Source organism: Thecamonas trahens (assembly GCF_000142905.1).
Source record: "Thecamonas trahens ATCC 50062 unplaced genomic scaffold supercont1.26, whole genome shotgun sequence".
NCBI lineage: Eukaryota > Apusomonadida > Apusomonadidae > Thecamonas > Thecamonas trahens.
In genome coordinates, this window is record NW_013657654.1 from 413,561 (window position 1) to 424,961 (window position 11,401).

At 62.3% G+C, this 11,401-nt stretch overlaps 3 protein-coding genes across 3 annotated transcripts; 2 read left to right on the forward strand and 1 right to left on the reverse strand.

The window, feature by feature from the left end:
- Positions 1–13: 13 nt before the first annotated feature.
- On the reverse strand, positions 14–4,210 carry AMSG_11957 (uncharacterized protein; the record flags this gene model as incomplete). The annotated part of the gene is made up of 3 exons (XM_013902003.1): positions 14–749; positions 794–2,627; positions 2,707–4,210. The coding sequence occupies 3 exons, from the start codon at positions 4,208–4,210 to the stop codon at positions 14–16; spliced, it is 4,074 nt and encodes a 1,357-aa protein (XP_013757457.1).
- Positions 4,211–4,468: 258 nt separating this feature from the next.
- On the forward strand, positions 4,469–6,146 carry AMSG_06270 (uncharacterized protein; the record flags this gene model as incomplete). The annotated part of the gene is made up of 2 exons (XM_013901979.1): positions 4,469–4,483; positions 4,683–6,146. The coding sequence occupies 2 exons, from the start codon at positions 4,469–4,471 to the stop codon at positions 6,144–6,146; spliced, it is 1,479 nt and encodes a 492-aa protein (XP_013757433.1).
- Positions 6,147–6,350: 204 nt separating this feature from the next.
- Positions 6,351–9,387, forward strand: AMSG_06271 (uncharacterized protein; the record flags this gene model as incomplete). Its single annotated transcript, XM_013901980.1, has 2 exons — positions 6,351–6,368; positions 6,829–9,387. 2 exons carry the CDS (start codon positions 6,351–6,353, stop codon positions 9,346–9,348), a joined length of 2,538 nt encoding a protein of 845 aa, XP_013757434.1. The 3' UTR covers positions 9,349–9,387.
- Between the last annotated feature and the right edge of the window lie 2,014 nt (positions 9,388–11,401).

Below are 11,401 nucleotides of genomic sequence, written 5' to 3' on the forward strand. Positions count from 1 at the left end.
TGCCATGACCGACTCACCGCGCCACGACAGCCACCTCATACCCGCACTCCGCCAACGCCGAACCCCATGCTCCCTGGTACCACACGAGAAAACCTATCGTCGCCGCCTCCACGGCAGCGTATACCACCTGCTGCGTTGCAAAGAGCTCCAGGCGGAGGCGGCGTGTGTGCAGGGCCCACATCAGCGTCGTGAGCGAAGCCACGCCTGTGAGCCCCGCCGTCGGGAGCCATCGCTGGAGTGTGAGACCTGCTGGCGGCGCCAATGCCTGCCGTGCGAGCAGCAGCGTGCTTGCCGAGAGGCCACATATTGTGAGCCCGGTGAGCGCAACATGTGCCGCCTCACCTGTTACTTCTGACACCAGGCCCGAGCCAATCATCGCTAGTCCACTGAGCCAGCCCGTGGCTCGAATCGCGCCATTGTTGAGCGCAGCGGCGAGGATCTCGCCAGTTGTCGCGGTAACTAAGCCGCTGATGGCGGCGCCGACCGGATACCAGCCCGCACCGTACGGCATGACTGCAGCATCGGAGACCAGTGGCAGCCGCGCTACACAGCCAGCGCCCGAGCCCAGGCATGCCACTGCTGTCGTGCCGACGGTACCGACCGCCACAGCAGCCATCATCACGACCCGAAGCGTGCCGATGCCGACGGCGGCAACAAGCTGTCCACTCGGCGAAAGTGGCGTTGCTGGAGCGCGGGCTTGTTGGTTATTGCCTCGTGCGGCAGCCTGTGCCACAATCTGGCACAGCGCGCTCCACCGGCACACACATGCCACAGAGCATGGAAGATGCGAAACTCCGGATCGTCCCTGGTAAGGCCAAGGACAAACCAAAAGAGAGCAAGTACGGTGAGCAGAGCCGTGACAGCACGGGTAGGTGAGCGCCAGGCAATGTCTCTCGGCGCTGCTGCACCGCCATTTGGGGCAAGGGCGGCAAGTAGCGCACCAGCAATCGGGAGCACGAGCGCGCGCGGCTCCCATGGAGCATACACCTGAATGGCAAGCGCAACTAGGCCGAGTCCGAGCCGAAGCAGCGGCGGCGGGCCGCGGATAGCCCAAGCTCCAGTCCGCAGAAACAGCGCCTGGACCATCAGCACCGCAGCGAGATTGTCGAGCCGGTGCCAAGATCCAGCCGGGATGCCGGCGACTGATGGTGCCAGAGTCACGTCGGACCAGTGGTAGCCGGAAGAAGCAACAACAACCGCCACGCCGATGAGAGCCTCGGTCTTCCAGCCACGGGCCAGAGCAGCGGCCACTGCTGGTACAAACGCGGCGTTGGTGGCAAAGGTAAGCATCCAGTTAGCGAGCGCTAGTCTTCTTCCTCCGGCGACCACGGCAGCTGCACTCGTGGCGCCGACGCCGAGTGCTGTCGCTCGCATCTCCGCGTCGACCCAATCGGTATCGTGGGCTGCGTGAGCTGCAAACCAAATGCGCGCCGGTAGCACGCCGCGGCGGGCCTGCCAGGTGTCGGGCTCGCGAGAGTCGCGGGCGAGTACGAGTGCGCGAGCCTGAGCAGACGCCAGCGCCTCTGTGAAGCACTCGACAGCGAGCAGCTCGTCTGGCGCAATCGCAACCGCAGCCCAGGCATATTCATCGCGCGGGAGTGTCATCGTCTCGGGATAGAGTGGTTGCGGTCGGAGGAGGGCAAGGCGGCTGCAGCGAATGCCGACACTGAGCACGATGCGACCGTTGTCGTCGATGCCGACGCGGGTGATTGCGTCGCCTGCGGCCTCGGCAAATACTGTGTGGATGTGGTGGGGAGGCAGCGTGCGGTCGTCATCTAGCGAGTAAATAGCAACGCCCGGTCGATGACGAAGTACCGCCGCGCCGGCAAAGCTGCTGGTTCGAAGGCGGCTCCGCATGGAAACGGCGACGAGGGTAGCACGTCGGTCGAGAGCGACAGCGTCGCCATAACTCACCAGGTCGGCAATATCATCAGCTGGGGGCGAGAGAGTCCACAACGGCATTGCTTCGGTGGCGGCCTCGCATACGCTCCACGCCACCGCCGAGCCGATGTCGGAGGTAGACCCCGAGTGGATGACGGCGACGAGGAGACCGTCAGCCAGGGCCATGCTGCGCCCGACCTCGCGCCGATTGCCGCCTACATGAGATAATGGGAGCGAGATGACGGGGCCAGGCGTGATGATGATAGGCGACCGTGGATGAAGCTGAGATCTGCGACGAGCGATCGTAAAGACCGCCAGGCGGAGGCGGACGTGATCAGCGATGACAAGGAAGTTGTCGGCAGCGGCAAGGGAGATGTACGGATCGTAGGCAAGCGAACGCTCGCGGTAGGCATCCGCCAGAAGCAGTGCAATGTCGACGGTTTGAATGAGGGCGTAACCGTCACATTGTGGCGCAAAGGCGAGTTGAGTCGCCGAGTCGCGGTAGACAAGGGTGAGGCAGGGCGTGTCGAGTCGTGGGTGAGCGAGAGTGAGAGTATGGAGGCCGGAGAAGAAAGAAAAGGTGGATGGCGGGAGGATGGCAAGAGTGGTGGGGGAAGGAGAAGCAAGCGGCAGTGATAGTGTGGCGAGGAGGAGGAGAGCGAGGGATAGTGTGGGCGGGGCATGTGTGTGGCGAGTGACGTGGTCGGCGCCAACCGAGAGGCGGTCCTCCTGGGGTGAGATGTCGCCTACTTGGCGTGGGAAGCACAACGGAGGAGGGAAGAGGACAGCTTGGTGTTCACTGGGAATAGTCCATGGTAGACTCACCACGGGAGAGCGAGAGGTTTGTCTTGCGGAGGCGAGAGATTTCCTTCTTGAGGCGGATGTTGTCCATCTTGAGCTGCTGCTCGCGCTCCTTAATGGCGCACTCGCGCTCGTCGCCGAGGTCGCGCAGACCATCGAGCTCTGCCTGGAGCTCTGCGCGTTGGCGTTTGAACGACTTTGCCTCCTGGGCAAAGGTCTTGGAGAGGATGTCGTTCTTGCGCTCCCAGCACTCGATGACGTCGTCCTTCTCGTCGAGGAGGTTGTCCTTCTCGGCGAGCTTGACCTTCATGATGTGTACGTCGCGGGCAAGGGCGTCGTACAGCTCTGCGGCAATGAGCTCCTGGCCGTCCTCGTCGACAAAGACGCCGCCGCCGGGGCGGCGTGGTGTCGCCATCATACCAGCGTGGCGCGGCGAGATGTGGGCGGTATCTGAGAGCGAGCGAGAGAGTGTGTCGAGGCGGCCGGAGAGTTGGTTGATGCGCTGGTGCTGCGACTGGATGATCTTCTCCTTACCGGCAACAGTCTCCATGACGCGCTCGAGCTCGGCCTTGAGGCCGCGGCGCTCCTCGTACCACTCGCGGAACTTGACGCCGCCCTGCGACGATGCCATCTCCTCTGCGACGGCGTCGAGTTCGTCGTCGCGCTTGCGGAGCATGTTGTCCATGCGCTCGAGGTCCTCCTGCAGAGTGTGGATGGCACGCTCCTTGTTGCGGATGCCAGTTTCGAGCTGGCGGACATATTCTTCCGACTGGGCACGAGCCTCGAGCTCGAGCTGCAGCTTCTCGATGGCGGTGGTCTTGACACGGCAAAGGTTGTTGAGGAGCTTGTTCTCCTCGTTGAGCTCGTCAATCTTGTGCGAGAGCTCGCGGACCTTGCCGTCGAGCTGGGCCACGTCCTCGTACGACTGAGCCTGGGCACGGAGGTCGTCCTGAAGCTTGTCGATGAACGCGTCCTTCCGCTTGAGCTGCAGGTCCATGGTCTTGCGGTCCTTCCACAGCTCTTTGATCTCAGCATCCTTGGCCTTGATCTCGTTCTCCAGCCGGTCCAGCAGTTGGAAGTACGACTGATCCGGAACGTCCTTGAACGCCGCCGCCGCCGAGCCCGCTGCGCTGCCTGCGCTCCCGCGCGCCTCCTTCATCTTGGTGTTCATCTCCTCGAGCATCCGCACATCCTTGGACAGCTCCTCGTTGCGCTCGTGCGCGCGAAGGAGCTCGGTGTTCGCTTGCTCCAGCGCCGAGCTCTTGGTCACCAGCAGCTGCGACAGCGTCTCATTCTTGTCGTGCAGCTGGTCGACCTGCTCCAGCGTCTCACGCAGCTGGCCCTGCAGCCGGACCATGGCCTCGGACGGGTCCGCCACGGCCGAGTCGAGCGCCGCCAGCCGCTTCCGCCGCCGAGCAGGGACGGCGTTCTCCAGCTGGTGGACCTCATGGTAGAGCGCTTCTAGCTGGGCACACTTTTGCAGATACAGCTCGGTCTGCGCATCCTCGTCTTGCACCTCGGCAGCCATGACAGACGCCACTGCCTCCCGCCGCGCCATCCGTCATCAGTGTGAGTCTCTCCCCGGCGACAGCGTCGCTCGCACCTCCAAAGATGGCGGCTCGGCTCCTCCGCGCGGCACCGCTGGCCACCAAAAATGTAGGCCACCAGACGCAACGCGTACACAGCCGTGGGTGCGCAGAAGGCGGCCACAGGCAGTAGAGACAGGGCTTAGGGCATGGCGCTGAGGGAGGGTGTGGGTATGAAGCATGTGTGTAAGGGAGTGGCAATGGGCAAGCCTGCTGTACGTACTCGTGTCCAAGGAGTGGTGGAGTGTGTGCGACGGGCGTTGGCCAACGGGGCTGGTGACGGTTGCTGGGCATTTGGGGCTGGCTAGTCTGCCGGCCCGAGGGGTGGTCGCTCGGCAACGGGCGGGTGGCCTGGCAACTGATGGTGGTGAGGGAGGTGTAGCGGTGGAGCGCCACTGCTCTAGGCGCCATTAGACCGGTTACACGGCTATGATGGGCTTTCGGTTGACGGTGGTGGTGGCAGTGGTGGCACTGGCACTGGCTGGCTGCTTGGCGGAGGAGTCGCTGCTGGACACAGCGACGTCGCCCGAGGCAGCCGATGAGCTGCAGGAGTGGCTGGTGGCGGACGGCGGGCTACCGCTGAAGCTGCGGACGAGGTTGCAACCGATAGAGGGCATGGGCATTGGTGTGGTTGCGAGCGAGGCGATCGGCAAGGGCGAAGCGTACTTTGCGCTTCCACACAGGCTCGCCATCTCGCGGGCTGTCATCGACCGGTCGCCGGTAGGGACGATCGTGGCGAGGCTAGGGCAGCGACTGGAGGCGGCCAGTAGCGCGAGGGACTTGCCGCGCGGATTCACAGGCTCGGGCAGCGCTGGTTCGATCGGCAACGACGTCGCGTTTGTGGTCTGGCTGGCGGCAGCAAGGTTTGGTCCGGTCTCGCTCGGCTTTGACGAGGGCGCGGCGGTTTACGTCGAGGCACTGCCAGAAGTGTTTGGCACGCCGCTATACTTTGACGCTGGCGAACTGGCGGCGTTGGAGGGGTGCGTGCTGGCGGGACAGGCTGCCGATGATGCGGTACGGGTGCGCGAAATGGCGAGCTGGCTACGCAGTGCGGTGATCGAGCTCGCGCTCCCGCTCCCAGTCACAGTTTTTGCCAACGATGCGGTCAAGTGGGCTTGGTCAGTCGTGGCGTCGCGGCGAATCAACGTCGGCAACGCACCCAGCAAGGCCGGTGGTAGCGCGCACCTGCTCCCATACATCGACATGATCAACGCCAAGGAGTCATCGGACCGGACGTTCACCTCGTACTCGGCCAAACTTGACGCGGTGGTCATGTACGCCGACGAGGATTACGCTGCCGGCGACCAAGTGTTTGAGACTTACGGCAACAAGACCAACTCGGGCTATCTCCGGTACAACGGCTTCATGTATGTCGGCAACCCGAACGACTGCGGAATGCTCGACGTTGACGTGCGGCGGTATGGCGAGAGGCTGATGGCGAGCGAGATGGATCCGTTCCGGCAGGCGCTTGGGTTCGGCTCACGGAGCGCCACGGTGTGGTCCAAATGCGTGAGGTCAAAGCTGGCCGGCAACGACGGCATTGTCGGGCTCAGCATGCTGCTCAGTGTTCTCTCGGAAGAACTTGCGGCGGCGGTTGCGAGCCGGCTCTCGCCGTCGAGCCGGCTCGCGAGCCAGCTGACAACTGCCGAGCAGGCTGCAGGGTACCGGATGCTTGCGCAGGTGCTTGCTGACAAGCTGGCGCGGTATCCGACGCGGGCCAAGGATGACAAAGCAGCGCTCAAAGCTAGCGGGCTGGGCGAGAACATGCGCGCTGCGATCGAGTTCCGACTGGCGGAGAAGCGGACGTTTTTGAAGCTGCGGCGTGCGGCGAAGGCACAGGCACAGAGGCTCGAGGCTGCGATGCGTGATGAACTGTAGCGTGTGGTAGAGTGATTGCTCTAGTGTTGACTTGTGTGGCGTGAGATGGACCGAGCGGCCGTGGCTGGAGAGCCAAGTGAGCTCGCCGACATCCACCAGCCCGTCGAGGCACCGATACTCAGAGACCGACCCTCAGCGCCGAGTGCGTCACGCTCGACCATTACCCGCGACCGCCGGGTCTCGAGCCACCTTGTCCAGCCCGCGATGCTCCGTAGCCCCAACGTGAGTCGGACATGCCGCGCTCGTGCGGCAATTGTTGCCCGACCAGGCGGTGGCACGCGTGCTGACAGGACTAGGAGGAGGGAGAAAGAAAAAAAAAACGCGCCATTGTTCGCGCACTTTCGCGTAGAATCTTTCGTCTGCATCAGTTTTTCGCATCGAATCATTGGAGTCCCTAACAGCAAAGTGTGCAAGGAGGGGGAGGAGGAGGAGGACGGCGGTACGGAGGCGGGGCAAGCGAAGAGGGTAGGAGCGAGACACCCCTGTCTTGAACACGGCCGACTGTCAAGCGCTTCCCTTTGTACGTGGGAGTGGGCGGCAGCAGGTACAACAACACCGCACGTGGTTAAGGAGTATGTCGCAGGCTTTGTACCCGAGCAGGGAGGAGGAGCGTGGCGGAGGCGGCGGTAGCCGCAGCGAGACGGTGGTGACGACGCGACCTCGGTCGGGGGCGGTGCTGCAGCGGAACGGGCGGGCGGTGGTGGACTCTGCTGGCCGCAAGGCAGTCCGTGAGCTGCGGCACAAACCATACTCGCTGGCGACGGGGACAGGGCGTGCGCTTGCCGACGTGGAGCCCAATGTGCTTGCCGGCCCGGGTGGCACACGTGTGGCGCGGCGGTCTTCGGAGGCTGGGAGGGTTAATTCGCTGCCGCCCGGCCCGCTACCGTCGGCAGGGCTCTCTATCAAGGAACGGCGGGTGAGGACAGGTGTGTCGTCGTTGTCAACGTCGTACACAGCGTCGTCGGTCTCGTCGTTGGTGACGTCGGCCGGCTCGGCGCCGCGGATGCAGATTTTTGACGAGGGGGCTCAGGAGCCGTCGCCGACGCGTATGCGTCCGGTGGCCGGGACGATCCGCGCTGCGGACGGGACAGTCTCGCTGGTACACCGGACAACGGGCGAGCGTGTGGCGACGTCAGCGTCGCCGCGGCGGTCGCTCTCGTCACGAAGGGCGGCGGAAGTGCGGCGGGAGTCGCGGGCGTCGTCGACGCGTTCGCGCGGCTCCAGCTCGCGGGCGTCGCGGCTGGCGCGGTCGGGCTCGTCGTCGTCGTCGATAGGCACGTCGCCGCTGATGCCGTCGCCCAACGATGAGCTGCAGCGGCTGCGGGCACAGGTCCAGCACGAAGCTGGTGAGTTGGATCCCGAGGTGCAGGGCGTGCTGGCGTTGGCGCGGACGAGGGCGCTGTCGCACGTTATCGCACGGCCGCGGCCACGGCTCCGGCGGTCGCACTCGATGGCAGCACCGTTTAACGTGCACGCCAACGGTGTGCGTGACTCGCCGTCGAAACTCATGCGCAGCCTCTCGCTCTACTCGCCGCACTCGCAGCATAAGCGGCGCGATCTCCCGACGCCAGACCTCGATGTTGGAGCGATGGAGCTCTCTGTCGATGTTGGCAACTCACAGGGCGGGGCCGGAGGAGGCCGGACGGTCACGCCTTGGCGGGCCGAATACCTCGATGGCCCGCTCCCGACGACGCGCAACATGGTCCGCGAGTGCTCGGGCGTGTCTGCGGACCTTGTGGCGCAGCTACTTGTGGAGACGCAGCAGGCGCCAGCGAGCCGCGAGCTTAACTTTCTCATCATCGACTGCCGGTATCCGTACGAGTACCAACACGGACACATTGCGAGTGCGGTCAACTTGTGGACGCGGTCGTCGCTCATCGATGCACTGATCCAGTCGCCGTTGCCGGCCAACTTTCGGCTCATTTTCCACTGCGAGTTCTCGACACAGCGCGGGCCAGACCTGTGCTCGATGCTGAGGCTGGCGGACCGGCACGTAGGGATGGAGAAGTATGGAGTGGCGTTTGATGAGAGCCATCTTCACTATCCCAACTGCTACGTGCTCCGCGGCGGATACAAAGAGTTCTTTGGTGCGTACCCGGAGCTCTGCACACCGAGCGCGTACATGACGATGGACGATGAGCGGTACAAGTATCAGCTCGCGGCGTGCCGGCGCCACCGGTCCTCGTCAATTCGCGAGCGGTCGCGGTCGTGCTCGGACCTGGCAGCAGTACTCGCCGGCGAGCCGACACTGTTCGCGCCGGCGGCGAGCCAGCCGCCGCCTCTCTCCAGGAACAAGCTCGCGACGCCGGGGCGATGGAACCACGCCCCGCGGTGGGAGCGGGAGAACGCCATGCCCGAGTTTGCGTCAATTCTGGCGCAAGCTCTCCCGGACGTGACTGAGGAGAACGCAAGCGTGCACCCGCTCATTCGGCGGGCGCGTATGGAGCTTGCACATGCGCTGGCTACCACGCCTCTGGCGTCGCGTGCCGCGTCTGCAGCGCTGTTTGCGCCGGAGCGTGCACTGGCGTCGCGGGCATCCAACGCAGCGTCGATCTCGGACTCGGACGACGACTGCTCGACGGTCTGGGTGGACTCTCAGCAACGGGCCGGCTGTGGGCTGAGCGGGTATGTGTCGTTTGACGACGACGACGAAGACGACGACGACGTGTGCCCCGAGAACAGTGTGGAAACAGCAGATCACCTCGTGTTACCGCCTGGGACCGGATCGCCGCGTGCCGTGCCTCGACCGATTTCATCGCGGCGTGCCCTGGTGCGGCACCTCTCGCTATCTGCCATCACTGAGGATGACAGGGATTTTGAGAGCCCAAGCGGGTTGTGCGCATCGCCGGCATCAGGCGTGTTCAGTTCAGGGTCCCAGACGACGATCTCGCTCAGGGGAGCAGCAGAGCGTCCGTACAAGTTGGGCAGGCGGTCGCGACAGTTGTTGCAAGCAAGTGTGGCTGGATGCGAGTCGGACATCGACTCGGATGATGAGGACTCGTCGTCGTCGTCGTCGTCAGGCCCGATCATTTTCGCAGGGACAGCGGTGTCGACCTCGAACGGGATTGTGACGTCGGCCTCGCTTTCAACACTACTGGGTGAGTCGAGCGCACCGTCATCGCCGATGGTCATGGCGCCTGAGCCCCGGCTAGCGTCGTCGGATGAGGCACCGCTGTTTGTTATGGACGAGAGTGACGAATAAGTGTGTAGTAGCCGCAAAGCAAGGCAATGGAGTGTAGACACAGCTGCTTTGGCAGGTTGAGGATGTGGCGAGACAGATACGAGGAGCACAGGCAAGGAGGGGGATGATGTTTAGCACTGGCGCTGAGAACGCGGCTAAGCGAGATGATGCTGGGGAGGAGGAGAGGGCTTGGTACTCCCAAGTTGACGTAAGAATGCGAGTGCCACGACATGGAGAATCAGAATGTGGCGGGTGGACTACGAGAGCTTACGATGGCGACCAGAGGCGGCGGAGGAAGGCACGGAGGGGACGGTGGCGGGCAATCGGCGCAAGTGGCGGCTGGCGATGAGCAGGCTGGCGGTGACTGTGATGGGTAAGACAGGAAGTGCGAGGGAAGGAGTGGGTTGGAGAGCAAACTGGTAGTGTTTGCCATTGATATAGCTATCCGTATGCATCGCCTCCGATGCTCCGTCGATGGCTAGCTTGCCCTTGGCGGTGCCGGTGGTGGTCGGTCGGCGGCGGCGAGCAGCCGGCGATTGGCAGCGATGCTGTTGACGGGTTGGCGTCGGCTGATGTCAATATCGGGGCAAGTGAAGTGGATGCTTGGGTTTGCAGGGGTGATGGACATGTGTGGTGTAGGTGTGGTGGTTGTGGGTGAAGATGGTGGGGAGTGGGGGTCGGAGATGGGCCCGGGGAGGAGAGGTCAGCAGGTGGTTGTGGCTAGGATGATAGTGATGGTGGTGGGGTAGGGGGTGGAGGTGGTCGTTTGTGGTGACGGGTGGTAATGAGTATGGTAGGGGGGATGAGGGGGTCGTGACGTGGGTGACGGGACGGGCGAAGGGGTGGTGGGTATGGCGATTGGGCTTGAGCATTGATGAAAGTGAGTATGATACGGCTGATGGGTGTGTGTAGGGTGTGGGCGATAGGGGCGGCGGGTACTTGGCTGGCAGAGGGAAGGCGGCGGACGTTAATTGAGTTGAACGTTGAATTAATTGAAGAAAAGCCGGAACGGGCATCAAACGAGGCAATGACGTCCACAACAACAACCAAAGATCATACATGGCTTGCACAGCACACGTATGAGTACGCCAACAGGAACTGGATATGGCTGGCAGGCAATGGGATGAACTCGGGTGACGTTCAGGTCGATGAGGCAGACCGAGGTTGATCGATCAGATCTGCAGATCAACCATTACCACGACACAACAGGGTCAACACAAAATACACCGCATGCAAAACTATTAACCATGACTGACAACAACAAAGTTGAGAATCGATAGTGTAGTGAGCAGGCCCGATGGTGGATGTGGAAGTCAAGCTCGAAGAAAACAGGAGAATCAAGAACAAATGAAGCATGACGAATAATGATCCAAAGCAACGAGAAGAACGAAGACAATGATCAATGAAGATGCATGTCGATTGTAGTCAACCATCAAAGGCAAAAGTAACCACAGCAGAACATGAAGGCCGACAAAAGCAACAACAAAGCATGTGGAAACATGAACGGCAAAGAACAAAGAGCAAGGTCAGCCGACAAGAACAAAAAAAGAAAGAATCGAATGATCAATTGACAATGATCAATGACAATCAATTGAACATCAAACAATCGAACGAGTGACGAGCGGCGAATCATGAAAATGTTGAATGACATTCATGTCACCCACCAACCCGCACATGCCACTCGGCCGAACAAGTGACACGGGCAAGTGTCAATGGGGGGATGGGGATTGTGAATCAGCATCAAAGACTCAAATCACGCCCATGAACAGCCATGCACATGATGGGATGGAGGATGAGTATGGTGGCGTGGGTGGGAAAGTGGATGTGGGTCATGGATGGGATGCACAGGGGTGGCAAGGGGGCAGTGAGCGGCAAGTGGAGTGAGTGGTGGTCGGTGGGGAGGAATGGGGTGGGGCTAGGGTTGATGAGGCATCAGCTAGAGTTAGGGTTAGGGTTAGGGTTAGGGTTAGGGTTAGGGTTAGGGTTAGGGTTAGGGTTAGGGTTAGGGTTAGGGTTAGGTAGGTAGGTAGGTAGGTAGGGTTAGGGTTAGGGTTAGGGTAGGTAGGTAGGTAGG